The sequence below is a fragment of the Vicugna pacos genome, chromosome 9, assembly GCF_048564905.1.
Source record: "Vicugna pacos chromosome 9, VicPac4, whole genome shotgun sequence".
Taxonomy (NCBI): Eukaryota; Metazoa; Chordata; class Mammalia; order Artiodactyla; family Camelidae; genus Vicugna; species Vicugna pacos.
This window is the reverse complement of record NC_132995.1, coordinates 76,737,976-76,752,550: the sequence shown is the minus strand read 5'-3', so window position 1 is coordinate 76,752,550 and position 14,575 is coordinate 76,737,976. Positions and strand designations below refer to the sequence as shown.

At 54.1% G+C, this 14,575-nt stretch overlaps 1 protein-coding gene across 1 annotated transcript; it reads right to left on the bottom strand.

The window, feature by feature from the left end:
* Window positions 1-6,920: 6,920 nt before the first annotated feature.
* BARHL2 (BarH like homeobox 2) lies at window positions 6,921-13,304 on the bottom strand. The gene is made up of 5 exons (XM_072968849.1): window positions 13,255-13,304; window positions 13,052-13,115; window positions 11,238-11,948; window positions 9,225-9,450; window positions 6,921-7,509 (listed from the first exon to the last, which is right to left on the bottom strand). Exons 3-5 carry the CDS (start codon window positions 11,842-11,844, stop codon window positions 7,197-7,199), a joined length of 1,146 nt encoding a protein of 381 aa, XP_072824950.1. The 5' UTR covers window positions 11,845-11,948; window positions 13,052-13,115; window positions 13,255-13,304; the 3' UTR covers window positions 6,921-7,196.
* Between the last annotated feature and the right edge of the window lie 1,271 nt (window positions 13,305-14,575).

Below are 14,575 nucleotides of genomic sequence, written 5' to 3'. Positions count from 1 at the left end.
AGCCTCAGGCACCGTCACAAGCAGAGGCCTTAACCCACCGCGACGACACGCCCGAGCGGAAAGCAGGCGCCGGAAGAGGCGGGCCCGGGGCCAACGCCGCTTTCTTCCCTGTGCTCTGATTGGGTGGGGCTGGATGGGCGGGGCCAAGGCGCCACGTGACGGAAATGGGTGGCGCCGTTTCCCACCACAGGCAGAGAGCAGGCCATTGGAGATCTGCTCCTGCCTTAACCTAGTAGAAGTTCGTGAGGGAAATCCAAAATATGGATGGCCAGAAATTTCAAAAGCAATCCAAAAAAGAAGAAAGACAAAATAAATCACTCCATGCCAGCACTTATCCATTATGTTTTATGTGATATTTCTGGGCCAATCTATTGGTGCATAGCAATGAATGATTATGTGACAATTATGCATTTATTCGCATATGAGCATGTCTAACGTAATGCCAAACTGTGTTCACTCAAGGCTGGTGAGGAAGTAGACGTCCCTTTGAAATCTTCTTATTTAATGGAAATGACTTGGTAAGCTTATATCAATAGAACCTTTGTGGGAAATGGGGCAGATGAATAATAACTTGACGTTTTTAACTGATTGTGGCTCTGATACACCCTACTTCCAATGGACAACAAACACTGTCTCTGTTAATATCTGGTCTAGAGCTTCCCTGCCCATAGCTCTGCAGATGCCTACCCTGGAGAGGGGCGCGGGGCATGGGGAGGAGCAGCAGATGACGTGTAAGAGTTGATACAAGAGGAAGCTGGACAATCAGATCCTTATTTGCATTTTTCAGAAATTACTGACATGTCTATTTTCTCAAACGATAGGTATTAAAATAATTAAAAGCTCCAAATTAGATCACTAGAAGATCATTTCCTAGCAGTTCACTCAACTGGAAAACTGTCTGATGAGAGAGACCTACTATAGTCTCTTCACTTGGAAGACCCCCACATCTGGAAACTACACCAAGTAGCTTAGCTTCCCTACAGTAGGAAATGAGTAGCATATCCTTTTCCTAACACTAAGCCAATTGGCTTTGGAATGTAGACTATATTCCCACAATAGGCGCTCAAATTTTCTGGCGCAGGAATGGGGAAACAACGTACTACCAACATCTAATTCCTCTATCCTAAGGTAGCAGTATAAATATACATTGAGCTGGAGAAAACTTTTCTCCCCATTTCATGTAACCATGCACACCGTGGAACACCTTTTTCTCCAGCCCCTGGTGGTGCTGGGAGACTCCCCAGTGTTGCCTGACCTTCAAATGTGAGTAACCTACGCCGCTAAAAGTCCCTTTCAGTATCTGAATCTCATATAACATTTCCGTTCCTCCAAAGATGAAGGGCATGAGGAAGAGGAGAGCCAGAGAGGCAGCTGAGGGAGCGGGGATGGAGTCATCAGTCAGGAGGAGCTGGAGTCCGAGAACCGAGGGAAAACCTGAGGGAGGCGTTCGTTTGCAGCCTTGAGGCCTAGGGGAGGACGGCGGTGCTCCAGATGTGAAGTGGGATATAGACAGGAGCGTCGGCCTGAGCAACGATTATTTTATGATCTTCATAGGAGAAGGCTTTATAGTCCCTCCTAGCCCACTGAAATGTGAAAACAGAGCCCTACTCTGAAGGCCCTGCCCAAGCACCATTAGTGAAATCATTTGGATTCTTGTCCCTGGTCTATTGGGTCCCTGTCCTTATACACGCACGCATTTCTCCCGGAAACACCGTCTATACGGGGAGCAGAAACTTGGGGCCGCTGGGCTGTCCCGAGGAGGGGCAAGAGGGGCGCGCAGGCCCGACTGAGGCGCACGCCGCGGGAGACCCAGCACGGAGCCCGCGCGCTGGAGCGGGGCATGGGAGCCGCTGCAGAAAGCGTTGGCTGCTGGGAGTGGGAGGAAGGATCGCTACATCTAGGGCCTCTTCACTAAAGAATCAAGTCACCAGCCAGAGATAAGGGTGGGTGGGAGCGGAAATCCATCAGCTCCGCAAAGTGACAACGCCGTTTTATCGTACATCCAGTTCAATCTCCGGCTCGCGGGGGTCCTTCTTTTTCAATGGAGCTCCTGGCGCGGGCAACACGCTGTCCTGGACCAGATAGCAGCGGGAAGGGGAAGAGTCCCAAACCAGCAAAGAGGAGAAACGAGGTGGAAGCAACAGTGGAGATCCAGAATCTTGGCTCAACCCGACCTACAGGGTGGCCGCCTGGAGAGAGCCTCCGGGCTTATATCGGCTCGCCGAGCGCAGTCTGGGCTGCGCTAGTGGAGAAGGTAAAAAGTGCCATTTAGAGCGGTTCCACTAGCGACTTCGCTGCGGCCGCGGCGCAAGAGCTTCGAAGCAGCAGGCCTGAGGTCCGACTCCTTCCCAGTTGGCTTCCACTAAGAACTTATTAAATAGGGACGGTTTAGAGTTGATCTGTCGCTGAGCACTACTTACCCCCGAGATCTTTTGGTTTTTGAACTACTTAATTGATCTGAAGATATTGTGCTTTGGAATGTGACCCTGTCTGGACTTAATCAGGAAACGCTGCCGGGGAGGGCGCTTTGTAATCACCTAGCGGCCCTTCCCCGCGGACGCCGCCGACCCTTCCGCGAGGCGCCCCCTACGGTCGCCTAGGCTTTGCCGGGAACCCGCCAGCCTCCGGCGCTCCGCGCCGCCGCGCGCCCTGGGAGCTGTCTGTGGTGCTAGGACAGAGAACCGGGAGAAGCAGGCCCGAGGGGAGAGACCAGGAGAGACAGAGTAGAAAAACTGAGAACGCGAGGTTGACTGAGACGTCCACCCAGCAACACTCAGACTGACAGAGAAGACCTTCAAAATTCAGCCGGAAGAAGGGCAGGAAAAAGTCCCTTTTGGGTCATCTTGTCGCCCTGAGGCAGGTGACATGGTTTTCCAATGCGAAAGACCAGTGATACCTCCCTCTCTCCGAGAGCACACACCCCCAACCCCAGACGCTCAGCCCTACTAAGCCCTGGAAGCGTTCAACCTGCCAGAAGGAGGGAGGGGCACACAGGCCCTAACTAACAGGCACTAGTAGGGAGAACGGCTGGAACTGGCCAACGAGGCAGGGCTGGACAAAGACCTACTGGAAGACTCAAAGAGCCGAGAGGAACTGTTCCAGGGTCCCTGGCGGTAAACCCCGGAGAAGCCTCGACTCACCCTTCTGCCCAGTTTTCTAGCCAACAGCCAAGACACACGACAAACCAGCTTGCCCTCACCAAGGATTCAGAGCTAAGGAGGAAAACATCAGTTCCCCCAGGAGGCTCAGCTCTGCCCCTGACCATGCCCACCAGTGGTGAAAAGTCAGTCTCTTTCCAAGCATCTTGACTTCAAGTCATGCCTGGCTTTTTAGAAAACCAAACAGCTCTGTTCCAGTATATTTTTGTAAGCATGTGGCTTAATAGGAACTTAAGTTTCCTAGCCCTGGGGAGAGCTTTTCCAAATATTTTTAGAAAGTTAAAAAATATAACAAAACAGACTACTCACAAGCTGCCTGTTTAAAGAGAGGAGGTGGGATTTGGCAGACGCGTGGGTAAGGGCTGCCTAAGCAGGAGTCAGATGGCAGGAAGGGAGGGGGAGGAAAGTCTTGGTTTGAGGGTAAGCAGTTTTATTTGCAACAGAAGAAATCAGCTGTCTAATTTGCTATCATGTGGGCTTTTATTTTAAGGGGTGGAGCAAAAATAAACTGATACAAGGTGGTAGGTGTATTTGCTGGAGGCTTGGAGGCAAGCAGCAATCGTTATTTTGCAACTCATGGAAAATTGCTGGCTTGGGCTAGAACAGCTGGCTGCTAGTCAGGGAGCTAACTTCTTAACTTCACACGCACTACAGATTTGTGCTAGGTTTGCTGGAGTCCCAGAGCTGATCTTTTGTGTTTGTTCAAACATCTGTCTGAAACAAGTTTGTTTGCCCGTGCTTCTGTAGCAAGCAAAGAATGCCCCTGAACGTCCTTGTTTTGCCCGTTCCCAACTTAATCAAAGGAGCAATCCAAGTGGAGTTAGCCGTGGAGTGCCCTTCTGACACCAGCTAAAGGTGGGAAAAAGAAAAGAAGTGCAGCTCCCAGGGATGGCAGACCTCTGTGCCTCCATAACTAACTCTGGATCTCCTGGGAGAAAAGACCTTGGTCTGTTAATCCTGTTCCTCGCTTTTGGAAAACCTGGTGTGCTCCTCACCTCTTAGCCAACTCCCCCTACTTTGTTGGGCAGGTGCGGACAGAAGGAGCCCTTTTGAGGGAAAGGACTATGTTTGCATTTGACTTGCACACATCCAGTAGTTTGGGGATGTCTGAATAGAAGGGCTCCTGCTGAGGTAGCCCTTGCAGCACTGCTGCGGAAAGGAAAGAATGAAAAGAAGGAATCCAGTTCAACCTTCTTCTTGGGACAATGCCCACCCCCTCCCCACACACATTCCTTTTGCCAACTTCGATGCAACAGGAAGTAACCAAAGCAAATTTAGAAGAGGAGTTGACACTTCCAGCTGCACAATTTAGGTGGTGAAAGGATACATGACTCTGAAGCAATAGCACACTTGAGAGGACTCTTGTGTATCTAGACTAATTGCTAACAGCCGTGAAATATGAGGTTAATTAAGAATCTTTGTTCTCTGTAGACATAGTACTTCCCCCTTCATTGCCCACCTATGGAGTCCAAGTTGGGCCTTGAGAGCGAAAGGCTGGCTGTCAGGCTGCTGGTGGGCTGCTGGGAGCAGATGGGTGGTATGGCCTTGCTTGTATTTGAAGGTTTGTTTATGTGCTTTTTCCAACTGGACTTGAGGTCATTCTTTGTAGGGAACTTAGAATGTGTGTGCTTCAGTGACTTCTCAGGTCCCCCTTCCCCACCCCCTGAAAATGACCAGCCCTGGGGCCAGTGCAGACAGAAGCTGTAGCACCCCCAAGCTTTGGAAAATGTCTTTTTAGGTCCAGGTAGACCATTTTGGAACTATTTAAATATGATTGTAAAACCCAACAGCAGCGAAGATAGAACAAGGGAAAGTCAGCTGAGTGCCTAGGCAATGGGCATTCTCATTGGATACAGTGGCACCCATTTTCCAGCCCAGCACAGCTGTTTGTCCCAGCTCAGCGGGTAGAAAATGAGGAGGGCCAGTCCAGATCCTTTTGTTAAAATCAAATAAGACCAAAACCATTTTTGAAGTAAATTGATGAGCTGGAGAGAAATCTGCAAACCACTCGCTAATTAGCCAAGGTCTGATCAAGGCGCCCGAGGCAATTTCCTCCCGGATTTCACCTCTTTCCTTCTTCCTTCCTACTCCTCCTCAACATATACTCCCACAGCTCTCCACATTAAAAAAAAATTATAACTCTTCTAAATTTCAACATCAGAGAAAGTTGGCAAGCTGGTCTGGGCGCGTTTTAGGTGCAGGTCTTACTCCTTTGACTAGGCACTAGGGCAGGAGGAAGATGGAGATGTGAGGACACCCAGATGGGGGGTCCAATGCTCTGACTACTCAAAAAGTGACCTCGGGGCTGGAGAAAGTGGGAGATGCCCGGATCTGTATCCACCCCCCCTCAGTTGCTCCCTTACTAGTCTTGAGGGCTGAGCCTCTTGGGGAGCCAGTGGGGAGAGGGTCCTGCTGCTGAGGTGGGGCTCTGGCCGAGGTGCTGCAAGGATTTACACACCCATTATCACACACTCACACACACTCCCAAAGCAGGCAGCCGGCTTCCTCTACCCTCTGAGCAGGGCCTCTTAGTTTGTGGTCCCAAAAGATCCAGGGACGCAGATAAAACGCTTGACACACCTGCTTGGCCAGAGTTGCTTTCCGCTCCGGGGACCCCGGCACGGCCTGCTCACTGGGACTAGAGACTCGGCGCGAGGCTGGGGACTGGGGGCTGGGTGCCCGCCGGGGAATGAGAAGGATCAAAGCCTGCCCGGGGTTTGTTAGCCAGGCCTCTCTGAGTCCCCGGGCGCCCTAATTGCGCGTCCCGCAGCCTCCCGCTTGCAGGCTGCCCCGCCGCGCGGGCGCCCGGCCGCGGGCTGCGGAACAGCTGCGAGGCCCGCGCAGCGTCCGCCCGCCCGCCTCCCAGACCCTGCCAGGGTCTCCGCGGCCCCGCGCTCCGGACCCTCGCCGCCCCGGGAGGAGCCCAGGCAGAGGAGGAGGGGCGGTCGGGCCGGGGCGGCCGGGGTGGCCGGGGCTGCCAGGCGGGCCCGGACGGCAGGGAGAGCTGGCCACCTATATCCTGCAAGCACAGATTTTCTCCCGCGGCCTCGCGGACTGCTCTGAAATCGTCAACTTAAAAAGAAAGAAATTCACACATACCAAACAACGGCTCGGAAGAGGCCGGCATGAAAAATGGAGCTGTTTTCATACGAGTCAACCAAACGTCTTTACAGATTTTGTAAATTCCTAGTGCCCCGGGAGGGATTTTGTCTCACTGAGCCAAGTGGCACGTTTCATCACAGTACGTTCCGCTTTAGTGAAATCAGCCCCTTGGATTTCATCACTTGTTAAAAAAAGATAAATTTTATTTCTGTAATTTTCAATCACAAAAAATCTATATTTTGTCTAAGCATTTATTTTACTGAATCAAAAAGACATGAAAAGAAAAATCATGTTTTACTAACGTATATAAGTGACTCTTTTTGGACAACATATAATAAATATGATATATCACTTATCACTCAGTCTTTCAAATGTACATTTTTTTCATATTATGGAGCATGCCACTTTTCTAAAAGAAAAAAGGTCATGAGAAATCAGTGCAAAGTTCTCAGTTACCCTCCTCTTTTCTCTGGGGCAGACGGAATGTCCACGGCGACGCGCTCTGCCTCGGACTCGGAGGCGGCTCGTCTACAATCCTCTCCGCCTGCGCGGTTTCCTCTCAGCGCCTTTCCTTCTTCCCTCCTAATCCCTCCCCCCTCCCCCCTTGCTTGTCCCTAAACTCATTAAAAAAAAAAAAACTTGAGGTTTAGTTTCTGTTGATGTTTTCACTTACTGGTCGCACTTTGTGTGGGGTCAGCGTTTTCGCCAGTCACACTGCTGGGGGGAGCTTCCCAGCCCTGTCTGGGGTGGGGAGGTGGAGAGCGGAGGCTGGCTCCTCTCTGGGCCCCCCCCCCCCGCCCATCGGTGAGCATCTTCCTCTCTTACTTTGCTTCCCGGGTCAGTCGACTGCGAGGGAGGCCCCACGGCCCAGTGCGGGGAGAGCGGGGGCAGCTGTCCGGATCAGGGAGGGGACAGGGAAGGATCGCGGCTCGCTCTTCACCGGGGGTGCGGGGTGCCTGGGATGGGGTTGGGCAAGGGGTTGAGGGCCGGCTGTCCCCCCGGCCCCAGGCCGTGGATGAGCACTCGGGGCACCAGGGGCCGCTGCAGCTGGGGATGGGGCGCGGGAGGAGTCCGGTACATGCTGCTGTACATGGCGGCGGCCGCCGCCGCGGCCGTGGTGCTGTCCATGCTGCCCAGCAAGCTCGGGTGGTAGAAATAAGGCGACGGAAACATCCTCTGCAGCGCCGAGTAATTCCCCGCCTCGGCCAGAAGCTCCAGGCCCACCGCGGTCTGCCGCTTCCACTTGGTCCTGAAAAACAGCAGGCGTGCACGCACCCCGCAGCTGTGGGCGCGGTCCGGGCACCAGAGCTCCTTGTCTCCCCGCGCCTGCCTTGTCTCCCACGGGGGCCAGGAAGACAGAGTTCTGAGAACCTCCTGGTCCCCTTGCCCACCCCTTCCTCACAGAAATCACCCAGATCCAAGCCAGTTTCCCAAATAATGCCATCAATGTCTGAGACACTCACAAATAAAGTTCTCCAAGCTTTGCTCTGCTGTTGCCTCCCCTATAGTTTGGCTACTTCCTGAAACTTTCCTGGAGGCCAGTGGAGACCACTATTTCTACAGGCAGTCCTCTTCCCCCTCCTCTAATTCCTGTCCCCAAGTGGCTCCCCGACAATCCTAGTGTCTGCTCTCTGCCCCTCCCCCCTTCCTCCAGGCTGAGTGAGAAGAAACCGTGAACAAAGGGACACAGAGACTCCTGGGCCTTGGACCCCTGCCCCTCTCGGTCCCCAGGGCTGTGGAGACACATCTCTCTCATCAGCCTGACAGGACCTTACAGCAGGCGGGGGTGCTCAGGGCGAGGAAGGCGACAAGGTTTCAAAACGGAATTCGTTTGAGGGTGGGCTATCTCAAGGGGACTGTACCTCAGGCCATTCTGGGCGGGGAAAAATGCATTTCAAGATCTTTTCTCCTCTGGGAGAGAGTAACAATTAAAACCTGTGATCAGCTTTTCTCAGTCTCCTCCCTCCCCCACTGCACCCCGCTAGGAAGAAGAGGCAGCAGGCCTTTGCTCAAACGCCTCCTGAAGGAACTCAGGGCTGGTGGGCCATCCATACCCGGCAGCTCGAGCCAAATTAATAAACATGTCGCCCATTTTAAATTGGCTACAAATGACACTAATGTTTTCCGACAGAATTAGGGTGGCTGAAACCGTATGTAATGAGACAGAAAATTATGGTAAAGATGACAACTGGATGGGCATTTCCAACCACACTTATGGACGATTAGAACACAAACGAGAGAAGAGGAGGGGCAGAGAAAATCGAGACAAGGGAGCAGAGCGCCAGGCCTAGACACACGGCATAACCTCGGCCTCAGACAGTCCAGGCCGGGCTGGGCTTGCTCTGCACTTCAGAGGCCTACGAAAACTGCCAGCCCCTTTCCTAATTTCTTTACAAGGGAAGCAGGGGCTCCTGGAGGGCACTGAAGCGGCCAGTACAGGGGACAGACACTCAGTCCAGACGCCTGACCGGCTGCCAACCCTTTCTCTCCCAGCTGCCTCACAGGCCAAGGCAAGGACGTTTGAGCTGAGGCCAATACGTCAGCTCTTCCAGGACAGAAACAGCCAGAGTGCGTGGCCAGCTATAGGTACTCAGAGCCACCCTAAGGCGGGCCCAGAAGAGGGCAATGCACAGGCTTTATGGGCCTGAGTGTCTGCTGCACAGAGAAGGTGTGGCTTGACTGATCTGGGGGCAAAATGGGGGGGAATTCCAGCCACTCAGGTTTGAGACGGAAAGCAGCATCTGTTACAGACACTTAAGTGCAAAATTCTCCAAACCCCAGCTGCTCTTTGGTCCCTCTCACCTTGGAGGTGCGGCTAATCCCTGCTCCAGCCCCAAAGCCCCCAGTGCCCACTCTGCGCCCTCAGAGTCCCTACTGTCTCTGAGGTCAGGAGGGAAGATTGATGTGGTAGTCTTGACTTGGAAGGCCAGGCGCCTTTGCTGCCTGACACGCAGCCTCCCTTACCTGCGATTCTGGTACCAGGTCTTGACCTGGGTGTCAGTGAGGTTGAGCGCAGCTGCCAGGTCCATGCGGTCCTGCACACTCAGGTACTTCTGTCGCTCAAAGCTACGCTCCAGTTGATTGAGCTGATGGTCAGAGAAAGCCGTCCTGGCTTTGCGAGGCTTTTTGGCTCTCACGGGGGGACTCTCTCTGCTACTGGTAATCTCCCGATCTCCTTCCTCCTTTGTTCCTACACAGAAACCCAGACACAGCCGTAAGGTAGCCTGGAATGGGGAAGAGTGGAGTGTCTGCCTGGCACACACTCCCACATTCCCAAGCCAGCCGCTGGTCTCGGGGGAGCTGTACTCTGCCACCGTCCTCACACACATGCTTGGACCTTAGCCAGCATGGAGGAAGAGGATCGATTTCTGGCTAAGGAGTGTGGACTCTTGTGCAGAGCTCCTAAAAGGGTTACAAAAGAGGGTCAGATCCTCCCATCTTAGGAAATGAAAAGGAAAAAAATAGTTTATAATAAAGGGTACTTTTTTGTTGTTGTTCTTCTGACTGGGGGCAGACCCTGGCCTTCTTTGTTGTTTTCACTCAGACTTCATAGTTTCTGATTTGTTAGTTTTCAAAAGGTCTTTCAACTTTGGTGTTTTTTTTTTTTTAGGAAGGGGCATCTTTTTCACTTTAATTCTGTTTACTGAAAGTTATAGGCATTTGTTTTCCTTTTTCAGATGTGCTTGGGAAATGCTGGATCAAGCTGTCTGCAGCCGCTTGCATCAGGTCTTTTAAAGCTTCAGAAAGAATGTCTCCCAGACACCGTGTTGAGCTCAGAATCACTGAGCCCATTCAGGTGACAGCCCAGAGATTTCCGGATTCTATTTGTCAACTTCGGTTTTTTACTGAAATGCTGGGAAATCGATATGTCAATCCCTCTCTGTTTGTACCCGTTTTTGCTGCTCTCCTTGATCTTCCCTGCAGGAAGAACAATAATCTCTCTAATTGACCCACTGGGGAGGTTGGTGCACAAAAAATCGCCAGACCAGACTGTACATCTGTTTTGGGCACTATTATGCTAATGCTACAATAGTAAAATAAAGAGGCAATATCCTACCTTCCTAACAGTCAGCACACATCTTTCCCAGAGACAGCAAAGATTAATAATAATAATAATAATAATAATAATAATAATAATAATAATAATAATAATAACAACTACTTATCAGTAAAGGGAAAAAAAGAACTCTCCTCATATGTTAAAACTCTTCTGCCATGCAAAGACCAAAACACTTACTTATGAAATTTTCCGAGGATAAAATGGAAAAAGGGGAGTTGAAGGATAATTTCATTGCCATCTTCTGATTTTACACAAATAGGTCAAGTCAATTTAATAAAATTTTGCTTTCATAAATGCTACCTCCCAATTACTTGTAAGGAACCAAAAATCTTACTGAAATACAGATATTCAGTTGGGGCCATGGGGGTAAGAAGGGTATTTTTAAAAACTGCAGCACTAATTATAAATTTTTACCATGTGGGCTTCCCTATATTAACCAGGATCTAATACCAAAAAAGTTGCTGTTAATTAACGCAGAAATTTTTCCTTCACTAAATCTGATAATTCCTGTGCCAACGTTTAGAAAATATGGTGTGTGGGAGGAATGAAATGATTTGCATTAAAAAATAAACACCACGTTGTGATCACACCCCTAGGCTCTATGAAACAATGAAGTACTTCCCGTCAGATCCCCTCCGCCGCGGCCCCCTTCCTAGTAAGTTAAAATTAAGTAAAACAAAGGAGCCGGGTGGCGGTGAAGGTTGAGAGGCAGAAATGTACCAATAAACAGAACTTCGGGCGAGTGCCCAGATCGCACGCCCAGGCCTCCCTCCCGCTCGCGGTTCGGACTGTGGCGCAATCGCCTGAGAAGCTGAGAATCGCCCTCGAGTCCCGCAGGTTCGCGGGGGGCCGACAGGGAGCCAGAGGGGCAGGAGGAGCGGCTGGACGGCGGCGGGAGCCGAGGCGGCGCGACTCACCGTGGCATTTGATGTCGCTCTGGGACTCCTCCCGCTTGTCCAGCTTGGCTTTGCTGTCCTCCTGCTCGAGCTTTGGCCTGAAGCTCTCGTGTGCTGCGTTGCTCTCCTGCTTCGGGGTGTGGTGGGGAGAGGAGACACTGGTGCTGTAGGGCGCACACGCCGCCAGAGGCTTGCTGTCGCCCAGGATGTCCTTAATTAAAAAAGAAGAGGTGGAAGTCCTGGGGGCCGAGGCAGCCGAGCCCAGCTGCTGGGCCGGCGGCGGCGGCGGCTGCTGTTGGGGCGAAGGCTGCAAACTTTGCGCGGGGGCCGCGGCGGGTGGCGGCGGCTGCTGGCTGTGGTGGAGGTGGTGGTGATGCTGCGGCCCGTCCGCTACCAGATGCGGCTCCGGGGGCTCCATGGTGACCGAGATGGGAGAAGAAGGCGCCGTTCCTACGGTGTCAATCTCCGAACAGGGGGACGGAGTGGCCTGACTCCTAAAATCCGCAGTCCTGGCCTCGCCGAGCGGGCGGAAATCTCCATTCATCATGCCGGGGCTGCCCGAACTGGCACTGGACAAAATCGTGTCTATTCCAAAACTCGACCCGCTGGCCCCTTCCATTGTTGTCATTTCTACATGAGGTCCACGCCACTCCGCCGCTCTGCAGCCGCCCCGACCAAGCAAAGGAAGCTATCGATCGTAAAACAAAAAAACACTAAACGATGTTGTCGCCGCTTAAAAAAAAAGTGGGGCGGGGAGAGAAGAAAGGTTAATGGGGAGGTGGCAATCCGTGGACACTTTCGACACTTTTCCCCCCTCTCCCCCCCTAATGCAAAAAGTAGGGGTTGGGAGAAAAGAAGACCGAGGGGGTAAGTTACAAAAATTGAGGAAACACGGAGCGTGCGCTGCAGGAACGACCGCGCACGTGGGGCGGCGGTGGCCGCGCAGGGGACCCCGACGAAGGCGCAGGCGGCAGGAGGTGACCCCAACGCCGCCGCCGCCGCTGCCGCCGCCTCGGTCTGCCCACAGCCTGGCACCAGGCGGCAGCGGCGGCGGCGGACGCGGCAGGTGCAGCGACCGCGGAGGCCGGGCGGCCGCGCGCCCCCGGAGCCGCCCGGCCGCTCCCGGAGGTGGCTGCGGCGCGCGACTCGGCCGCCCCGGAGCAGAGTTTCTGAACTTTCTTGGAAAGTTGTGGAGCAGACACCGCCGCAGTGGTCGCGGCAACACGAGGAGGAGAAGGAAGAGGAGGAGGAGGACAAGAAGGAGCAGTCGCAGGCGGAGAACACGGCGGAGACGCGGCACCGAGCGACTCCGGCCGCTGCCGGGCGCATTCGCTTGTAATCCGGCGGCGAGCGGGCGGCGCCGACCCCCTCCCGTGACGTCACGGCCACTGCCGCCGCTCCCCGCGCCGCGCCGGGCCCGCGCCCCCGCCGCCGAGGCCGCGCGCAGGGCCTCGCGCCCCCATTGGCCGCGCCCGCGCGAGCGAGCGACGCCGACGTGCCGGGAGCCAATGGGCGCTCCGCTCGCGAGCCCGTCACCACCGCGGCTTCGGCCCCGCTGCTCTTTTCAGAACCCGCGCATCCCTTTGCCTGCAGCCCAAAGCTCAAAACCCAGGCCTATGGTGGTCCTCGCGTCCGCAATCACGCGTGAGGGCAAAGGGGGAGAGGGCAAGAGAGCAGAGGGAGACTGGAGAAGGGAACCAACGGGGTTAAAAAAAGAGAGAAAACAAAAAACAAAAAACGAAAAGAGAAGGAACGTAGTAATGATTCATCCGTAAAGAAGTCTGAAGAGGGAGGGGAAAGAGGACTGGAAGGGAAAAGGAATCTGGTCGGCTTACCTTTAGATTGCAGCGCGGCCGCTCTCGCACCTCCCCAAACGCGCGCTTAGGTTGTCCGAGGACACTGAGAACAGAGGAAGGGAATCCCTGAATGAACCCAAGGGAAAGTGTGAAACTCCAGCAACCGGAACTCTGGGTGGGCGAGCGGACTCCGCGCTCTGATTTCTCCCCCAAAGAGCCCAGGTATGCCGGCTCTGGCTCACCTGTGTGGCTGGTCCCTGAGGGGGAAATGGAGCAGGATCTGCGTCCATCCGGCACTCTCAGGAGGGCTGGGGAAGAAGGGGCCTGCTGCTCAAAACTGGGGACCCCGGCTGGTCCCCGAATCAGGGCCCGTACTGGAAGAGATGCCTGGCCAGACGCTTTCTCCCGAGCGGGGAACGTATGCCCCGAGGCGTTCTCTAGCAGCGAGGGCAGCCACGGTTTCCTGTGGTGCCAGGCTGGCGTGGGGCTCGGGAGCCCGCGTGGCGGGTCCACAGCGCGTACGCTCTCCTCCCCACCAGCCAGATCTCAGTCTCTCTCAATCAATCTCTCCCTCTCTTCCCCCTCCTTCCCTCCCTCTCTCCCCCGGCCTCTCCAGCCGCCCTTTTGGAAAGGAAACAGTCACTGTTGGATCCACTCGGGACCTGGAGCATGGTTTGACTGTGGCGCCTGGTCGGAGGGTATCAGCTTGCATTATTTTCTCTAGGACGTCTCCAACCTGTCTGTTGTTGAATGTCAGAGTAATGGGAAGTGCCAGTGACAAGACGGCGTTATTACTCCTGATTAAGTGCCGTGTCAACCTAATTAGCAGAGTAATTATAAGGTGCTAATGAATGATTCAAAGTTCTCTGAGTTACATTTTACTCCAAATTACCATTTTAAGAACCCCATGAATCTGAGTGTCAGGCATCGCTTCCGTGACTAGGTGCACAATGATGGTAGAAAGTGGCCTTTAAAGTCTCCAAGGGCTGGGCCAAAATCCGGGGTTTGGTTGCGGTCGGGAAGGTCTCTTTCCGGGAAACGGCTTTTTCTATCGAGGACTGCGGGTGGGTGGGCGTCAGGGAGGCAGAGGACCTCCTGGGACTAGATACTGCCTTTCCGTTGGAACTGCATCTGGGTGAGCCCTCGGTCCGGAAGGGGGTAGGTGGGATCTACCGCATCCTTCCTGCGTTTTCCTTGGGAATTCGGTATGTTTGACCCAGAAAAAGCCCGCGCTATTTCGAGGGGGTGCCGAGCTGGTTACTACCTCCGTGCCGTTTTCTCCGGGTCTGTCTCTGAGGAGAACAGCGGGGAGAGGAGAGACCGAGGCGGGGAGATGTGCACTCCGGGCAGCTCCCGCTCTTCTCAGAAGGCGAGGGGAGCCTGGCGGAGGAGCCGGGGTTGGTGAGCCGAGGCGGCGACGCGGGCTGAGCTGCAGGCCGAGGCTGACGCGGGCCTCAGCGAGTGCGGGGAGCCCCTCGGGAGAGTGTCGTGGGCCGGCCGGGGTTGGGGGGTCGAGCTGCCCTGGGCTGGGAAGCCGAGGAGGACCTGAAGGGCGTCCGGGGC

Excerpts from the sequence above, each read along its gene's own strand:
- BARHL2 (XM_072968849.1), bottom strand. The coding sequence starts at position 11,844 with ATGACAACAATGGAAGGGGCCAGCGGGTCGAGTTTTGGAATAGACACG. Across the intron at positions 9,451-11,237 it reads GAGCGACATCAAATGCCACG|GAACAAAGGAGGAAGGAGAT; the intron begins GTGAGTCGCGCC and ends GTTTCTGTGTAG. Across the intron at positions 7,510-9,224 it reads ACCTGGTACCAGAATCGCAG|GACCAAGTGGAAGCGGCAGA; the intron begins GTAAGGGAGGCT and ends GCTGTTTTTCAG.